This window comes from Typopeltis vanoorti, chromosome 4 (genome assembly GCF_054136105.1).
Source record: "Typopeltis vanoorti isolate ZY-2024b chromosome 4, IOZ_Tvanoo_1.0, whole genome shotgun sequence".
Taxonomy (NCBI): Eukaryota; Metazoa; Arthropoda; class Arachnida; order Uropygi; family Thelyphonidae; genus Typopeltis; species Typopeltis vanoorti.
The window spans coordinates 145,571,568-145,592,776 of record NC_143552.1 but is presented as its reverse complement, the minus strand read 5'-3'; the positions used below and the strand labels follow the sequence as shown (position 1 = coordinate 145,592,776).

Below are 21,209 nucleotides of genomic sequence, written 5' to 3'. Positions count from 1 at the left end.
TAATTGGTATTATTTTATCTAGACACTAAACTCTCCGATCATGTGATCAAAATCACGTGTTTGTTTCCTTGTTTTCCCCTGTGGTAAATGCAAGCATGCTGTGCATGGTGGTTTTAGCCCAACCGTAATGCAGCAAAGATCTTCTCTGCTGGTGCGGAGACTGCGCACTACGCACTACAGCACTAACCGAACTCTGCTAGCTGTGTGGTTTGCAGAATACACAGCGAGAGTTTTCGCCCTTTGTCAGCTGTGTCGATGAACTGTTAGGAAGCAATTGGCAGAGAAATTACATGATGAATTAAACTTGGCAGATCTGATCCGGTTGCTATATCTTGTGCTACATATTTGGCCTACTTTTTGCCACAAAATTTGATTTTTATACGAGAGTACAAGGACGAGAGCATAGCCATTACCGTCCAGCTTAGGCATGCCGCTCTGTGCGGTATTACCGAGTGCACCAAGACAGAATATGTCAATACTGCTTATTTATGCTACAGTGGGGTTTTTAATAAGTGGCTGTCGGACTGCTCTACAAGCTCAAATCAAAGGTAGGTACCTAGTTGATCAGCTTCTCAAAAGAGAAAAAGTTTTTAAGATTTCTTAACAATAAGTCCATCGATGTACTTTGAAAATCGGACTAAAGATAAAATAAACCCAAACTAAACCAATAAGAAACAATCTAGTGTAATGTAACTCATTTTTTTCATTTGAATTATTTATAGAAAAGTTATATAACAAAGGAAATGGTATATTTTTGTTATCATGAAAATGTATAAAAATTTTGTTTATCTTAAAAAGAAATGAATGACACGTTCGTTTGAATAATTTCTAATACATTAATACTAAATACTTTTTCTTTCGTTTGGAAGATAAATAAACAATAAAAAATTAGCTATTATCAAAATAGCTCTTATTTTTGCAATTTGTTATTAAGTGAAATTGTATTAGATAGTTCCTTGAAATGTGTTTTTCAGGTTTTAGCGATATGTTTGTTTTGAAATATACTATTCATTTCAATTAAAGTATGCTATTTAAAAATGCTAACTTTTCGACTAGTATTTTATTTGTTTTAGAGGTCATTGTTTTACCTAATACTCCGTTTGCGCGTTATGCCTAATTCCCTACGATGGAATCTCGTTTCTCAGCTGTTTGAAAATAGCAGCGTCAGATAATCTAGATCCTGTTCTTTGTGGTACTCGTTACTTTACTAGGATTCTATTAGTTACTGCTGGGTAGTTTTATATAGAATACGTTGGTTAGATAATGTACAACATTATTCTTCATAGAAATGAAAGATAATTAAAATGAAATTTAACATCTTATTGTAATTAATGCTAAGATACATGGAGTAGAATTTATTGTAGAGTTCAAAAAATAAAGTAAAATAAAATAAAATTACTAACGCTCTCCCTTAGATTGCAATAGTTTATATATTAAAAATAAACTCACCGAAGATCTAACTGAACTCACTCTCTATTTGAAGTAACTGAAAATTCACATTGCGTCACTCAAAGCTAAACATTGATCTATAATTAGATTTTAAACCATCAAGAATGACAGAAGAAACGTTAGGGCATTGCAAATGAAAAATGCTTTCTTTGTCAATAAATATCTCTTTCAAAGCCATTAGATTATATTGTATTATATGTTGTTCGATGCGTATATCCAATTATTAGTAACCAATGAATAAGCTTTGTTACAGTATAAAATTGATTATAACAATCAATTCAGCAAGTCTGTATTTTTTTCTAAAGGAGATAATAGCGACAGCATTTAAAAAGAATTGGATTTATCAGAATACGACCTAAGAATAAACCTAATTATAATAGATGTGGCTGTTTATCACATCTGTTGCAATCGATGTGGTTTTCCTTTCATTACGAAAGTGGATTAGAATACAGACACATTTGTTATTATACTGGAAACACATTCAAGAAAACTTGCTAATTGCGAAACGATTCCAATGCTGAAAAATAAATTCACAGTAAAGTAATATAAATAAAAGCAGCAGCAGATAGAACGCTTTCTTTCAGCATTCTGGAATAACCCATTTACGAATTATAATTAAAACTGATTTTAATTTACTTATGGTGTTAGAAGTTATTTTGTTTTATTTGCATAAATCTTAAAAAATATAATTAAATTTTATAAATTTTTATGTAGAATTAATATTCCAATTAATTTATATAAATAGTTTAAATCAATTACACCGAATTTAAACCAAAGAATTTTTGATCTAAAATAATCAGGTATGGATAGAAGTATATGACATCATTAGTGGTAAGAATCATGACATTCATGAGTTAGCACTAAATCTATGCTTGTATCTGTGTAACTAGTAACTGATTAGTTGTGACCAGTAATTGCAGAAATATATATTTATAACACCGAATCATCAGGCCAAATCGTATGAAATCTTTTTAGTTTCATTTTAATTTTTCATGTGACTTAATAAGGATTACAAATAAGACGATTTTTATCACTTTTTTATGTCAATCATGAATTGCATCGATGGAAATAAAACGATATGCATAGTTTAACATGCATTATATTTATTTTAAGATACACTTCTTGTGAATGTAAATATTATCTGAAATATTTATGCGCAATTTAGAATTGTACATTGATATTTGAAATCATTCTGTTATTTTAATCTTATTTAAATTATAATTCGATTTTGAAGAGAACAGTGCTTTTAAATTATTACCATCTCTTGCTGAGGTATTACAGTCTACATCATTACGTGCTACAGTCTCTAATTGAATATGGCTTTGATTTCATAACATTTGTAGCCGATTATGATATCGAAGGTTTCATTTATTTACTGAGTCGATAATAGTAACAATATTTCGTATTAATATTAATTTTTCAATTTTTTTCCTTTTTTTACAGAATAAAGTTAAAGCATAGGAGTGTGCTGTAACGCCACGAATTAGTGTTTTCTAATGTAACAATTTTGAATTTGCTATTTTCTTTACAAAAATCACCTCAAGAGTAAGATATTATCAAAATATTAATTGAAAATATCAAACTCCAATAGGAAATTTTAATAAATTGCAATTACGAAAATATTTCAAGAAACAAAACATTTACATTAAAAATTAATACGCTTAAATTCTGAATATACTTAATAACCATTCGGAGGGAAAAAATCATTCCATGCTAGACAACACATTAAAGCAACAGCCTTTTTTTTTTTTTTTTCAAATCACAAGAAGAAATTATCTAAATGAAAGTCTGTTTGAAAACGAACAAAACAACTAAATCGATATAAATGCATTCTTTTTAACTGCTTCGGACGAATAGGACAAATGGTACCCACTAGTACAAGAATCTTTCATCAGATAATCAGCACTCGGTGAACTTCAAATTATCGATTACATAAAATCGAAGAACATTATGCGTAATTCGAATTATGAATAACTCAATTAATCATAATCTATAGCAAGATACATTGAATAAATATATTCGTATTAGTGCATGCTAAGAGGCATATATTTTGATTAATTATTTCTATTTGAACGAATAGATAAATCCAGTCAGAAATACGTAAAAATCTTTGATTCTGCATTTGGAATGACAGATAAAGTAACTGGTACTTCCATGCATTCAGTGTAATCCAAAAGAAGTCACATTATTGATTAGTCTATAATATAGAGTAGTTTTTCATTCTGTAATTAATAATTCAAATATCAGATGTATGGACGAAGTGTGCCTACCTTGTATGAATCAACAAGTGAATATGTATGAAGAATAATGAAAAAGAAATTGTCACTCCCGTGACAAGCACCAGATATCTGTTGTGTATTGCAGACTGTGAGAAACAGCAGTATACAACGTGCCCATTCTACATAAATGGACTGTAGAATAATACAAAAAATATCCGTATATTTTCGATTTCTTTTAGCCTAATCAATGTAACGCATTTATTTTAAATATAATACAAATATTATTTTAAAATTTGCTTAAAATATAAATAAAATTAGTTTCATTTGAAGCTAATTTTAATAAAAATCACTTTATATAATTTAATAATCTTGAAACCAAAATTTATATTGAATAATGCAAATATAATAAATATGAGCGTGCATTAGAATTTGTTTGATCAGAGCTTTAATAGCTCAATAACACCTTATCCCTACACTGTCCTCTACAGATAACGGGGAAGATGAAAAGCATTCTTGCTTCGCCCCTTTAAGCCAGTCCTTATAAGATATAAGATAAGGACTAGAATTTGTTTAGAAGTGGTACGGAGAACAAAGTTACCCAGGGAGGGTAATGGATGGCAATGCTGTAGCCAATGAAGTTCTAACTGAGGCTCGGCTACTGCTGTTACCCTCCTGCAATGAATCAGAGCTTTTTATAGCTCAATAACACCCTATCCTTACATTGTCCTCTACAGATAACGGGGAATATGAAAAGCATTCTTGCTTCGCCCATCCAACCAGTCCTTTTAAGGATTTGAAGGAGAATTTGTTTATACGGGTATTGAAGAACTCCAGAGGGTAATGGATGGCAATGCTGTAGCCAACGAAGTTTTAACTGAGGCGCGGCTATTGCCGTTACCCCGCCAAGACCAGAGCTTATAGCTCAATAACACCTCATCTATACATTTCTTCTACAGGTAAAGGGTAATATGAAAAGCATTCCTGCTTCACCCATCTAAGCCAAAAAAAAAAAGAATTTTTATGTTTGAATTTTTATTTTAATAATAAACCAAAGTGGCTTATTTTGAGATTGAAGGTTTCAATAGATAGCATTTCTTGATTTACTTTATTTTAACCTAACCAATTTAATATTTTTATTTTAAATATAATAAAATGTTATTGTTCTAATGCTTGTTTAAAATAACACAGTTTAGTTTTATTTGAAGCTAATTAATATTTGTTTATTTTAATGATCTTAGCACCAAAATTTATATTGAATGATGGATATAGAAGTTATTTTCAAATAAGCGAAATAATACTAGATCCGGGGATAGCGGGAATGAACATCTGATTCCCGGAAAAGTCATTTTTAGGACTTACAAGGTGACAAATGGCAATGCTATAGCCAATGAAGTTTTAACTGAGGCTCGGCTATTGCCGTTACCTAGCCATGACTAGAGCTTTTTAGCTCAATAACACTCTATCCATACAGATTTACTTCATTCAGATGACGGGATAAAGAGTCAAGGACTCAGTCCATCGTCCAGTTCTTTTAAGAACTTAAATAATACTAACATTATTAAGATACAGCGAGTGCAGAACAAGTGCTTGAGAATGATTTTGAACGCCCCGTGGTATGTTAGAAACAGCCAACTCCACAGAGACACAAATATTCCCTATATATTCTCTCTTGTCTACAATCCTTAGCTTCCAAATTTTTTCTAAAGACGTCCACACATCCCAACGATTTGGTTCAACAAGCTGCAGCATACGAGCCAACGGACATATTTAAATATAGAAGACCAAAAACTATATTAGCCTCCTATAGCGATACATAATCTCCATGCCCATTCAGGGCGAGCAAACTGCTCGTAAATTTTACCCTCACTGTAACCACGACAGATAGCGGGGAATATGAAAAGCATTGTGCTTCACCCTTAAAGAATAAATGTCAATTGTCAATTGTCAAAATCGTAATTAATTTAAGATAGACTATTATATCTTGGTTTTCACCCTCCATACCTCATGCTTTAAACTATGTTTTAAAAAAACTGTAATGTAATATTTAAACTATCCTCCCTCACCACTATGGCAGTTTTATTGACGTTTCGGTGATCTACTAGACTTATTTTTATTTTTTAGAAAATAACGAACTGATGAGATCGCTATCCAGTTAAGAATAGGATGTAGCATCAGTTGTGCCTCTAATTCATCGCTATGAGGAACTGTTAACTGTAATTGCCATATGCTAATGTAGGCAATTACCATTTCATATAGTGAGTACACGAAGTTAGAATTCATGTCATTTCTAATAACAAGAGTCACTAGATCAGTATGCATTATGGAAGAGAAGTTTCATAGATTTCCTCCTCACGAAGAGAAGCTTATACTGAGTACTCCTAGATTCTAAATATACCAAGGGATGTGTGATTCGTCATATGCTTCACGACCATGTTTAAGTAAACAGCAATTGCTCTAGCAGATATAGCAAGTTTTCGTACCCACAAGTCATAACCTTTCCTCTATAACCACATTAAGTAACAGTGGCAGAACAAGATGCTAAATTAGCTTTTCTAGACACCACGTGTGTCATTGTGTAGGAAACAAATTAGCAGTCAAATGTTTGCGTGGATAGAGCTCGTATTGCTAGAGAAACGTTTGCGTTTGGTGGCGTGTTCTAAGGTCATATCCCTTTATCACTTTATAATGTCCCAAGGCCTCTACGAATCCCCATACATGGCAGAGACGCATGATTTCAGAAAGAAACATCGTTCTTTTCGACGATGGCAAGTCTCTGCTTATCGGAAAGACTGTTTTAATATCACGAATTACTTGACTTATAGAAACAATGATAAAGATTGTGATAATATATCAATCCCAAATACGACTTTAAGGTGACAATACACAGATATTTATACGTTCACAAACAGTAAGGGTTATTTATGTCTGCTATATATCAATTTAGCAAAGAAAAATCGGAATCTCTGTCTCTCGATCACTGCTGGGAATAGGGAAAAAAAGCGACTTAAAAGCGAAAGCACTATATTCGCTTTACTTTTGACTTTACGTCCCAGTTGTACTGTACGATCTCAGTCTTATGTACACGAAGCAGTACTACTGTATAGCAATTCTTTCTGTGTTTATTTTATTAGTGTACATGTGTAGTTGTCAGTTCAACGTACTCTTTATTTTTGGTTTTCTTTCTAGAACGCAAGTAAAGTGTTTTCAACTTCTGTTTTCAGAATCAGACAGCTGCAGCTGTTTGTAAATTTCTTTATTCATAAATAATAAGGAGGCCTCTGTGATAATGATTTAGCTCATGGAAGTGCTACGCTTAAAAAGGGTATACTAAAACTAGATGATCGTCTCAGTGAAGAGTCGCTTTATACGATGGCAACTCAACCGTATCAACCATTAGCACAAGCACATTACTTAATTTACTCTCATCACCACAAGGATTTTCATTTCGTAATGTTGCAGAGCGAAAGAGTTCTGTTTGACTTCCGGAGATCATTTAACCTAAGAACTAGCATTGATGTGGGCTATAATTCTAAAATCTTTCTCTGATGGAGTTAACGTAAAAGAGAGCAAAATATATAATATTAATCTTAATAATAAATAAAGAAAAATGACTTAGTGATGACATCTTAACAATATTGGAGGTATGCACTGAGTACTGTGTGAAAGAATCTCAAGCGTAGACGACGCTACATCTGTGTAACTCAACAAATTATCACATGCCCTAGTTGGGCAATTTAGCTAGATAATGCAATCTAACAGAAATACACCATTTCAAATATTATTATTAAAAACAAACTAGCAAACAGATATGCGTTTAAATATCTCAAGTCTTCAATGACCGAGTTCTAGTTGATTTTATCGGATTTTAAAAGATCTTTCAAAAGTTGACTAGATGATATTATTCTTCTTCTAGTGAAAGGTGTGTTAATAAATCAGCGATGGATATCAAATAATCAACATTAATTAATCGATTAAGCAAAAGTGTGTAGCTCAGTGGAAGTGGCTCTTGCGTCCTTTGCGCTTGGCACGGGCAAACGAGCGTTTCCTCCCGGAAACTCGGGTTTTTCATCCCGTCAACTCAAGAAATTCGACCATAGTACCCACATAATTTCAGACATTGACATATCTTGTTACGGTTAGGTATCAAGAGATGGCAGCACTTGTTTGCCAGCCTCTTCATTAGTGGCTGCTATAATTAGTGATAGACATGGGCTACCTATCTCTGATTGGTTTATCGATGGAGATTGAAATGCCCACTCAGTCTCCAAAAGCTAGATAGGATATAAAGGCCTCGCCTACTCCCTATAAGCGAATAAAAGATGATTCATATTTATTTTATTTATCAAGAAATCAATTAGCCAGCCACCCGGGTTACCGAGTGGTTAGTGTATCCGCTTTCCAACCAAAAGGCTGCGGGTTCGAATTCCGCCATGGCCATGGATTTTAGTGATTGTCTGTGAAAATACTAGTAGTGGTGATTGGCGTTGGTGGATTGATGGTTTCTGATCAGAGTAGGTGCCTTCCCTCGATGAGTCTTTGGACTACCTGGAGATGTCATTTTTTTATTAATAATAATTTTTATTGATCTCTCAACTATTTACATATATACAATGACCATCTTGATTAACATTCAGTATATTATTTTACAAGGTTCAGTACTAAGTGCTACATATAATGAGATTTCAATAATAATAATGATAAAATTTTTTAAAATATTTTTTAAAATAACAATCACGGTAATAATTTACAATACAGTTCAGAGTTACACAAGTTATATAATATTACATGTTGTAGTTTAATTTTTTTTCAAAGTTTTAGAAAGTGCGATTATACAACAGTATTTACACATATGCAATTAAAATATTATATTTCCTATTTCTCACAAATATACAATGTAAACTCATTATTTACATAATTTTGTAATGATTAGAATAATTTATTACATTATTTTTTCATGTTAGATAGTAGTATTATATTAATGGAATTATCACATAATAATCACTATCTTCAGTATCTTCTTTATTGTTATGTAATTTAATGACTACTGTTTTGTTACATAATTTGCATTCTTTGATTATAACGATTACGTGTAAGTGAGTGAGGCGAGTTAATCCCACCTATTTCGAAGCTTGAGTTAACTTTTATGCAGAGAGTGGAATTTAGCCTTCACTATTTATGTTGTTGTTATAGTTTATGCATGGGATGTAGGCATTAGATGCTGCTGATTTGTGATGTGTATATTAGTGTTAATGGTGTATTAACTTTGTTGGTATATTTTCCAGAGTTCGTGTTTTAATGTTCTGTTTTAAATTTCTTGGTAGGTTGTTGAGTTGCGTGGGTATCTGATGTGATCTCACAAAAACCGTATGAGTTGTTGAATGCTGTAGGGATGTAAAGAGTTGTTGTAGATCATGTTATACGATATGTGTCTCTGTTGTTTCGATAGATGATGTTGAAGTAATTCCTTGTTAATGTCATGTAGTGTTTCAGGTTTTTAATGCTCAGAATTCTGTGTGTCGCAATGTGCTAGTCAGATATTGGTTGTTTCGTGTAAGGTGTCCAAACCACTGTTGACACAATTTTCCTGTGTAATGTTTCTAATTTTTTAGGTGGCTGTTTGATGTTTTTGCATAAACTGTTATACCGTATCTGAGGGATTAGAAGATACCGTGATATGGGAGTTTTTTTTATGTTGGATGGAATAATGTCTTTTACTTGGAAGAGTTTTGCTGCGATGATCCGGAGTTTGGTGTGTAGGTATTCTATGTGTTTTATCCATTTAAGGTGGAAATCTATATAGAGAGCAAGGTATTTTGCATGTGTTATAGGTTTGATTTCGGGACATTGGCAGGTATTTTTGTTGTTAATGCAGCGGTATGTGTGACAGTGGTGCGGGACACATGATTCTTGGGTTGTGTATTATCAACATCTGGGTTTTGATGCCGTTGATTATAATTGCGTTTTGGTAGAAGTATGTTGTGATTTCAACTAATAATAATAATAATAATAATATCCGAGGTGGAAGTTCAAGGCCATCGTAATTTCAATATTCACTGTACCTTCTCTCTCTCTCTCTCTCTCTCTCTCTCTCTCTCTCTCTCTCTCTCTCTCTCTGTGATTTCTAATTCCTTTGAAAATCTTATCTGAAGGGTGCGACCGCAAAAGCTTACATAAAATGACCCCTGAATTTTAATTTTTTGTATTTTCTTGCTTTGGGAAGAGAAAATAGACGAACTTCTTCGGGATAGCATGACACGGTGGTCCGAACCGAATTTACATGTTCAAAAAAAAAAAAAATCAATCATATCTTTTTGATAATCTTCTTTATATAGACACCATGAATTTCGGCAGAACAAAGTTTATCTAGCTATTAACTGTGGCTGCTGATCCCTCGTGAAGAAAACGGTTTTGTTATGCTGCATGCTCCCTTAGTCCAGAAACTAAGTTAGATGGATTACAGACCTACTTGATCGCGTATTTACTGCTGCGAGTAGCGACTTTCATTGCCACCTCGCTTCTACGTGTTACGAATGGTGGACTATTAATGTTCGAAGTCTGCTTAAGGAACGGACTTATTAAATGAAGGAAACCCAATCACCAGTGCTTCATAAAGAACGCCGCAATTTCTGTGCTACTTTCCAAACCATAGCGAGTCAAGTTCAGGAGAATGCTATTTATTTACCCATCGTAAACTACAGCAGGTGATGAATAACAAATTTAGCGCGATATCACTGAACGAATCCTCACCAGCGTACTCTCCTAGTCAGAACTTCGTATAGACAGCTGAACACTAAGTCATGAATGATACAAGAGAGAAAGATTAAGTTTCTGTTGGTTCGTGGGGAAACAGTAGAGGTGTGTGACACAAGGAGTCTTTCACAATTTTTATCTTTACTCGTGCTTTCGTAGGCGTAATCTGTGACGAAACACGGACTAATCTGGTTGAAAAATATGAAGAAAAAAAATAGTTCGACTTTTGTTGTAGAGAGGTTTCCTCCAAAAAAAACTTAAACTGTACTATAATCAAGGAGCAAAGTTAATTTCGCACATCGGGAATACAAAGAGGACGCAACAAGTATTCTCCTGGTTATATGATGTTGGCTAACAATCTATGGGATCGGCTTTCGATCTGGGGGAAGGAAGAGAAGTTTTCTTAAGGAAGGATGTTGAATTGGAAGGGGAAGCTAAGAAAATATCAGATACCTTATCTTGGTGTTGTATATCAGAACAGGTTATGGAAATTACGTAACCACAACATCCAGTGTACACGTCGTCATATCTTTAGATATATATTCATCTCTTCCTTGTAAACTATGATCAGAACTAATGTTTAAAAAAAATACTAAAATATGTTCAAAACAAGCTACTACACATAAACATTTATTTGCACTTTTCATATTTTTTCATATTTACATAAATGACTAAAACTGATACCTGGTATTCAGTTTTTGATCAGTAATCTGGTTAGCGTCTAGTGGATAGTTTACCATCTCTCCTACCAACAGGCTGTGGGTTAGAATCCTGCTACAGTAATGCGTATTTTGGGAATGTCTTTAGGTGTTAGACGTGAAGTTCCACACACACACACACACACACACACACACACACACACACACACACACACACACACACACACACACACACACACACACACACACACACACACACACATGGCTTTTATACGCTATATAGGTTTTACAGCCTTTCCTGCTTCTATTGGTCTTCAGATCTGAAGTGACTTGGGAAAAAAATGCTACGTCTTCGAAGCTGACGAAATGTACGATAGTATTATGACTTTCATGCGTTGGACTCAATGAATCTGAATCGAGGCACAAACTTGTGATCTATACATTGAAACCACTGACCTTTCCAAAAACAACCAACTAAGAGGAAGGCTATTATTCTACATCCGAATTCAGTATGTAAGCTAGTCTATGTTCAGTTATTCAGAATTTCAAAAGTTCGTTAAAACCCATCATTAAACTTTTTATTTGGTTAGTGTGCATTCTCTCTCTCTCTCTCTCTCTCTCTCTCTCATGGGTATTGTGTGTGACTTCTTTTTTGAGCGACTCCAGAGCACAGTTTGTCTTGATTCTTGTCGATGTTGAAGGCAAGCATGTAAGATCCTGTGGCTTCCTCTCGTTGAGAGGGTCGCAGCTGATTACTATGGAGATAACGACGCAAGGTGGTTTCCCGTTCCTTCCTTGCCGTAAGTACTTATGACTGTAGCCATGGGCGTTCACAGGACCGGTTTGCCTGTTTTGAGGGATGAAAAATCCGAGTTACCGGAGAAACTTCCACCTCCGTATGAGACCGGTTAACTCAACTTTCGTCGAAAGAGACCAAATAATGGTTCCTCACGTCATAGACGGGAATCGAACCCAGGTCTTTCCGACCAAAGGGCTTCGTCCATACCGACTGAGTTACGGAGGCTCGCATGTACAGTACCATATTTTAATTTTCGAACTATCCACAATATTAAACTGCAACACATGATAATGTTGTGACTTTCCAACAGGATGAAAGTTGAGTGATATCAAAATGTTTATTTTTAAATTGAATATTCTATTATTCATTAAAGTCAACAATGTTTCTAAATGAAAAACAAATCTCTAGAAGAGTTAGGTTAAATTGCTTCTAGTCATCTTCTTTACATATTTAATATCACGAGATTCTATATTAAACATCCCCTATTTAATAATGGACAGTATATACTAGTATTTGTGCAAGAATATTATTAAGATAGCTTACGAATAGCATTTCTTCTTCCTGAAATTTCGTCTGTGCTTAGTCTGAATTCATTTAACTATACTCAATGCATTTTCTTTCTTCCTCCTTCCCCTCAATTATCATAAAATAAGAAAATGTCAGAGAAACATTCTATTATGAAATACTCGTATAATGTTTTGTCAATTTCCATCAGAGCTCTGATGAATTGGAACGCTTTTGCAATTTCTTGTCCAAACATTAAAACATTATAACCAATGAAATAGCTCAAAAATGATGCTTCATTGATGATGTACAGGACGAAATTTATCATTCCTATTTACAAAGAAGATTAAATTATTTCTTCTCGTTTAAATATATCATTAATTTGAATACTATTCTAACTTTGTAACAATAAAATTGTTTAAGTTCTCAATTATAATATGAAATTTAGTAAAAATTGGAACATAAACCATACGATAGAGTTAGTCATTTTATTCTATATTTCATATTTTAAACTAAGAAGTGATTTTTGTTTGATGTGGAATAAAATTATCAATATCAACAGCGTTAAAGTTATTTTGCTGTGTGTTAAAATTCGCCTAGTAACTCCTTTCTTTATTACCATGAGCTACCATTTGCTATTTTGTTGAGCATACAATTAGATAGCATTAAGTATAATGTGTGTCGTCGTTTGATTAATTCAGTTAGTTAACAATTGAAACAATATAATCATCAAATGAATATAAATAGCGATGTGAAGTTTAATCTTGATTTTATTCCAGACCATCTTTAATGAATTATGCATGATAAAAGCAGAAAGAAATAAAAGTAAATTACTGAACCTGTTTGTTTCTTCCTTATGAAAAGAATAAATAAAATTTATCACCTAAAATTTATCACCTATATTTAAAACCAGGAGATGCGGTGATTAATACCCTTGGAGGGTAATGGATGCAATGCTGTAGCCAATGAACTTCTAACTCAGGGCTCGGCTATTGCTGTTACCCTCTTGCCATGATCCGAGCTTTAATAGCTCAATAACACCTTATGCCTACACTATTCTCTACAGATAACGGGGAAGATGAAAAACATTCTTGCTTCGACCTTTAAGCCAGTCCTTATAAGGACTATATAAGATTTCAAACCAGACGCCATAAGTTAAAAGTTAAATATAATTTGACTCATGATTTACGAATAAACTCGGTAATATTTAAATTTAAATAAAATTTTATATCCATTTACTCTTCTACTTTATGATGTAGATGAGTCTTGGAATAAAGTTTGAAAACTGAATATTCGCCTTTTGAATTGAACGATTGAATGATAGCCTTCGCCTTTTCTTGATCTTGAGTTTTCTAACTAGTTCAGACATCAATACAAGCCTATATATACAGGGTGTTCGGGATAAATTTGACAGTTTCGTAAGGAAAAAGAAAATCTTCTTTGTATCTATTAAATTTAATGAATTGACAAAAAAACATTACAGGCAGAGTTAATTACAATACTATCAACAAGATTTACTCAAAATAACCACCATTAGCATCGATCACAGCTTCAATTCTGCTTCGGAACCTCGAACAAGCTGATGCTACAGTCTCCCTGGGAAGGGCCGCAAAAACTGTTTTAATTTTATCCATTAACTGGGCTTTTGTATTACTGGAAGTGCGATTGGTGTCTTTTTCAACTGCGCCCCATACAAAATAATCCATGGGGTTAAGGTCTGGGGACTTTGGAGGCCAAACATTTGGACTGGTGAAGTCGTAGAAATTTTCAGACAACCATTTTTGACTTTTCCCAGAGGTGTGGCAAGGGGCCGAATCCTGCTGCCATACATACGGCCTGCCATTGGCTACCCTTGTTATCCAGGGCTTGACTACATTTAGCAACTCCACGAACAAAGCCCGAATTCCAATGCCAGGGTTCTTCAACACCTGTTCCTGCAGATTTGCGAGGAATTCTGCTGTACGAACGCAATCAGATCGTCTGCTAGGGATCTTTCTTCTTGCTACATCCTCGTAGTCACCATTGCAAGTCTCTAGTTCATGCCTGATTGTTTTTACTGTATTCAGGGAGCATTGGGCAGCAGTCGTAATATCCTTATTTTGATGGCGGGCACGAATCATAATGATACAAGTTATTCTCTTCCATGATTCAGGTGGGTTCCAGCTATCCATCCTTTCTGACATCTTGTATATGAATGAAGAAGGGTCCAAACTTTTAAATGAAGAGAAGTGTGTGTTAATACATGTAACTTACGGAAAAATATAATTAATTATAAATATGTCAAATTTATCCCGAACACCCTGTATATAGGCTTGTATTGATGTCTAATGATGAAAGCCAAAGTCACACAGTCTGCTGGGAAAAATCTACTGACATCTTCCGTTGCAATGATGAACTAGAAAGAAAAATCGTGGAAGCTAGGGATCTTCAATCCTGTTCATCTAAATAATAACTTGAGCTACAACCTCCCAGATAGTCATTCAGCTGTAATTATGTACTGGCGTTCACGTGATGCTGCAAGCACGCACTTTCCCAACAATACAACAAACGAAAGAACAGCTTTAAATACAAGCACAACGTTTTAATGTCAATTATATATGGAGACTCTCTATGTTGTTCATAGTTTATTTAAGCGTCAGCGTTTTAGTGTTTTTTCTTTTTTCTTTCTTTTATAATGTCACCTGATGGCTATTACAAGCCGAAACGATATATTATATAGTTTTTATAATATTATAATATATAATTACTCAATATACAGGGTGTTCGGGATAAATTTGACAGTTTCGTAAGGAAAAAGAAAATCTTCTTTGTATCTATTAAATTTAATGAATTGACAAAAAAACATTACAGGCAGAGTTAATTACAATACTATCAACAAGATTTACTCAAAATAACCACCATTAGCATCGATCACAGCTTCAATTCTGCTTCGGAACCTCGAACAAGCTGATGCTACAGTCTCCCTGGGAAGGGCCGCAAAAACTGTTTTAATTTTATCCATTAACTGGGCTTTTGTATTACTGGAAGTGCGATTGGTGTCTTTTTCAACTGCGCCCCACACAAAATAATCCATGGGGTTAAGGTCTGGGGAGTTTGGAGGCCAAACATTTGGACTGGTGAAGTCGTAGAAATTTTCAGACAACCATTTTTGACTTTTCCCAGAGGTGTGGCAAGGGGCCGAATCCTGCTGCCATACATACGGCCTACCATTGGCTACCCTTGTTATCCAGGGCTTGACTACAGTTAGCAACTCCACGAACAAAGCCCGAATTCCAATGCCAGGGTTCTTCAACACCTGTTCCTGCAGATTTGCGAGGAATTCTGCTGTACGAACGCAATCAGATCGTCTGCTAGGGATCTTTCTTCTTGCTACATCCTCGTAGTCACCATTGCAAGTCTCTAGTTCATTCCTGATTGTTTTTACTGTATTCAGGGAGCATTGGGCAGCAGTCGTAATATCCTTATTTTGATGGCGGGCACGAATCATCATGATACAAGTTATTCTCTTCCATGATTCAGGTGGGTTCCAGCTATCCATCCTTTCTGACATCTTGTATATGAATGAAGAAGGGTCCAAACTTTTAAATGAAGAGAAGTGTGTGTTAATACATGTAACTTACGGAAAAATATAATTAATTATAAATATGTCAAATTTATCCCGAACACCCTGTATATATATATATATATTGAGTAATTATATCTTCACACAAAAATAAACAACGAAAGTAGCAACTTACCCGGATGTAAATAAATTAATTTCCTTTTTTTTTTTTTTTTTCAATTTTTGAAGATTGAAGTATTAAAGATTTAGGCCTAAAATTATTTGTAATCATTTTTCTTTATTTTTTAAAAGGTTAAGGTTTTCTAAATTTTCTAATTTTATCAGAAAATAACTTATAAGCGAAAGTCGACACCCTTCTGAAAAGATAGAACCAAAAAAAAATTAAATTAAATGAAGCAGGAAAATAATTGTTCTTATTTTGTGAACATTGACTGAGGCGAACATTCTATTTCCGTTTTCAATCACTTTTTATAAGTAGCGTGATTTAAAGAAGCAAGATTCCTCTTCTTCCAATTCCAATATTTGGTGCTTCAAATTACGTCCTCGACGAAAACAAAGTAGTTACTCAAATACGCTTACCCTCGAATGAAAAATTATTTGCATCTTATCCATTAAAACTCACGTGCGCCAGTTCGTAATTTGTTAAATATGAGTAGAACTTGCAAAATGTTAAAGTGGAACATCACGCAGTTAAATGGTAGGGGGAGGGGAAGAGGGTAGAAAAATTGAACTTGCTTTCGTTTGAGATGGAAAATCCATTAAATTCTTAATTTTCTATTTTAGTTATACTTAACTTTCATATTTAGTTATCATATACGAATGAATTAAATATTCATTCGAATATTGAAGCCTGTTGGCTCTTTATATTTAAGTGAATTAAATATATTATAATGATGTGTGGCCGTTTTAATGACGACGACATAAAATAGAAAAATATCAAATTTATCAAGAAAATGTTTTAAAAAAATATATCACCTTAAATTACAATACTTAGAAAGCCCCATCGTATCTTGTTTTGATAGATAAAATCACGAATTCGTGAATAATGAATGAAATCTAATAAGTGTTGTAGTAACAAATATAGTAGAAAAAATATATAGCCACCAAACATTTTATTTTATTTTTTTTAATTAATGCTTTGGCAAATATTCATTTATAAAAATTAAAAAATAAATAAAAATAAATAAAAACAATTTAGAAAAATAGAAAATAGCAGGTTGATGCTTATTGTTGAAAATTATTTTTATTTGTTTAATTTTATTTTATTTACTTATTTATTTCTTTTCTTTTATTTTATTTTCTTTTATTTTATTTTTTGCACAGTAATCGTCAATGTATCTGTTGTTGTTGGTCAAATATCCTCAGCAAGTCATGTTCATTTTAAGTAAATTACGTTGTCTAAGATTTGTATAATGGTTACATCTTAAATAGCTATGTGCACAAAGGAAGACGATTTTGTGTATTGGTGTACATATTTATGAAATTTTAATTCTTATACTATAATATAATATATAATTTATAATATATTATACGAGTATATAATATAATATAATATAATATAATATAATATAATATAATATAATAATAATAATATCTGAGAAATTACAGAGGAATAAAGTTGATGTCCCACACAATGAAAATCCTAGAAAGGGTTCTTGATGGAAGATTGAGGAAGGAGGTGGGGATTGCAAAGGAACAATTTGGCTTCATGCCTGGTAGATCAACAACAGATGCTATCTTTGGGTTACGGCAGATGATGGAAAAGTTTCGAGAGAAACAACGGGAGCTACATCTGGCATTTATTGATCTGGAGAAAGCATACGATAGAGGGCCAAGGAAAGAAGTCTGGAGGTGTCTGAGGGAGAACAAGGTTCTGGAGAAATATGTCAGGTTGGTGCAGGAGATGTACAGAAATGTGAAGACAAGTGTTCGGACCTGTCTGGGACAGAGAAAGTTTTCAAGTAACAGTTGGCTTGCATCAAGGGTCAGCATTAAGTCCACTTCTATTTAACATTGTGATGGAAGTGGTGACGGAAGAGGTAAGAGAAGATGCGCCTTGGACAATGTTGTATGCAGATGACATCTTGCTGTATGCAGATTCAAGAGAAGAAACGGGAACTAAACTGGAAAGATGGAGAAAAGTACTGGAAGAGAGAGGTATGAGACTGAGCAGAAGTAAGACAGAGTATATGTGTTGCACAGTGGGCGGCGGCCAGGAGATAGACCTGGAGCTGGAAGGAAATGTCATCAGGAAGGTGAGGGATTTCAGATACTTGGGTTCAACAGTGGAAGAAGATGGAGGAGCTGAGAAGGAAGTGGGATGCAGGATACAAGCGGGTTGGAGGAACTGGAGGGAGATGGCTGGAGTGTTATGCAATAAGAGGGTGCCGATCAGTCTGAAAAGCAAAGTCTATAGGACAGTAGTGAGGCCAGCTATGACGTATGCTATAGAAGCTGTGGCCCTGAGGAAAAATAACATCAGCAGGATGAAAGTAGCAGAGAAGAATACTTAGGTGGATGTGCGGTGTGACCAGAAAGGATTATCTGAGAAATGACTATGTGAGAGGAACAGGGAAAGTTACTTGAGATGGGTTGGTCATGTGATGAGGAGGGAGGACGAATATGTGGGAAGAAGGGTCATGCAGATGGATGTGCAAGGAAGGAGGAAGCTTGGGCGGCCAAAGAAGAGATGGAGGGAGCTAGTAGAAGAGGACTTGAGGATGAAGAACATGGATGTGATGACAGCCCAAGACAGGAGGATGTGGAAGAGACTCATCATCAACAGTGACCCCACTTAAGTAGAAGAAGCTGCAGAAGAAGAAGAAGATTATCTGAGACCCCCTGGGAGTCAAGGACTCATCGAGGGTGGCTGTAAATTACCCAACCCAGCTATCATACCGTCCCTTAAATTCATCTGCACTGGATGCACTCCCCCCCCAAGGACAAATTATTCCACTCCCTCACTGCTCTCGAGGAGAAAAACCTAGCTCTTACCCCTTTCTTGACTGAGAACAACCTTTACTTCCATGGATTCCCCCGTGTTCTCTCCCCACCTTCCATATAACGAAAGAGTTCATGATTTGAAATACTATAACACCCATTCAAAAGTTTATAGACCTCTATCATATCACCCCCTCTTTCTCCTGTTACCCAGAGTCTGCAATCCACATACTCGCAATCTGTCCTCATAATCTAAATCCCATAATCCGGATATAATCTTTGTAACTCTTCTTTGCACCCTTTCCGCAGCTTCTTTATCCCCTTTGAACTATGGATATATATATATATATATATATATATATATATATATAATATATATAATTCATATTATATTATATTATGTTATATATAAAATGAAGTAAATACTGCATCGACGTAAAGATTGTTAAATCATGGGAGTACAACAATTTTGTTTTGGCTAGATGGGTGAAGAAAAAATGCTTTTCATATTCTCCGTTATCTGTAAAGAAAATGTATGGATTGGGTAATATAGCGCTATAAGCTCTGATCAGGGCAGCAGGGTAACAGCAATAGCCGAGCCTCAGTTAAAACTTTATTGGCTACAGCATTGCCATCCATTACCCTCCCTGGGTACTCATTTTAGTCGCCTTGTACGACATGCATAAGCTACATTGATGCTATTCTTATCCCGGCAACCACACGAGGAGAATATACTCATTTTAGTCGCCTTGTACGACATGCATAAGCTACATTGATGCTATTCTTATCCCGGCAACCACACGAGACGAGGAGAATATACTCATTTTAGTCGCCTTGTACGACATGCATAAGCTACATTGATGCTATTCTTATCCCGGCAACCACACGAGGAGAATACAACAAATAGTTCCTCAGCAGAAGTTATATGCTTATTATTATTATATGTACATGGTGTATTTTTCGTTATATGCTAAATGGAATGGTTTATTGATAAAGTTTTTGAATATATTTAAAAAAAGTTATCTATATTAAAATAAATTAAGAATCCTAACATGAATAGAAAGAGACTAATACAATTTTTTGCTTTGAATTCTCATTATTCTGGCAGTCTGGCTGTTACCCATGCTTTCAAAAATAGCAATGTAGATATAAAATAACTTCGGTTGAAAATTTAATCTACATATTCATTGATCATACAAATAGTCAATGAATATTTATACATTCACGGAGTATTTTTTTTTTTTGAATATACACTTTTTTGCAATGGGAACTTATTATTCATTAATTAAAAAACAAGTATATTTAAAAATATTTGTCTCATTGGCATAAGAAGTGTTACCTTTGGATTGGTTTTTATTTCTGAAAAAATAACTATGTTGCAGATATCTTGTGGATTTATGTTGCAGTGTGCTGATTCTCTAATGGGTTCCTTAAAACCACTTTAAAAAGGAGTCTGTTTTTCGGGAATGTGCATAAGATGGAAAGATTTTTCTCTTTCAAAATGCAACTACGAATATAGAACACTGTTTATATATTTATTTGCTGCATTTTCCTTTTGTAAGATGGGTTCGAATTGTCTTAGGAGTTTAATGCATAGTTTAATATTATCTAGGTTTACGAAAAGGCAGAGAATGGGCCAAAGTTTAGTTTATACTGTTTTATTTCACTTATCTAAAGAAATATGTGCCTTACATATTGTTCTTCGTAATATTCCTTGATACCTTTATATATCCATATGCAGAGGTAGCAAAACACACACATGGATATAATAACCACATTCTCCCGACAATTTACTTAGGTGAATGGTACCCTTGTGATCGATTTAGAAACTACACTTTTATACACAGATACTTTAGAAATGATGCAGAGATATTGAACATAGACCAGATGCAGGGACCTATGTAGGTTTTTATCACTGTGTTGTCTGTTTGTATGACAGATCTAGATCCTGCTGTTTCGGTAGCATTTTCTTTTCCGATTCAAAATACCTGTGGCAGCTGGAAGCTCGGTCTATCGATTGTTGCCATCATTATCTAAGCCACATGTCTACTTCACTCTGCAGCTGTCACACTAGAGGCTCTTGGCAAACCATACTGCGGCTTTCTTTCTGACACTACAGCGATCTGTCTCTGGTCCCGTTGTCAAAAGATTGAAGCAAAAAACACCATCAGATGGCGCATACTGTTTGGAGTGATCATTATTAAGCTGAAACTTAGGAAATCTTAGGCTATTCTAGTTGCAGTAAATAACTCTTAAATCTCTTCTATATTGAACTTTTACATAAAAGTTTGCTTAAGTCATTATATATAAATTTACTCTATAAAACT

At 34.3% G+C, this 21,209-nt stretch overlaps 1 protein-coding gene across 1 annotated transcript in view; it reads left to right on the top strand.

The window, feature by feature from the left end:
• The first annotated feature begins 361 nt into the window (after positions 1–361).
• LOC150107734 (zwei Ig domain protein zig-8-like) overlaps positions 362–21,209 on the top strand; it is a 123,576-nt gene continuing 102,728 nt past the window's right edge. Inside the window, exon 1 of the mRNA XM_090391504.1 lies at positions 362–548. Within this exon, the coding sequence (XP_090247630.1) occupies positions 428–548 (121 nt within the window). The 5' untranslated portion in view covers positions 362–427. The remainder of the gene's footprint in view (positions 549–21,209) is intronic.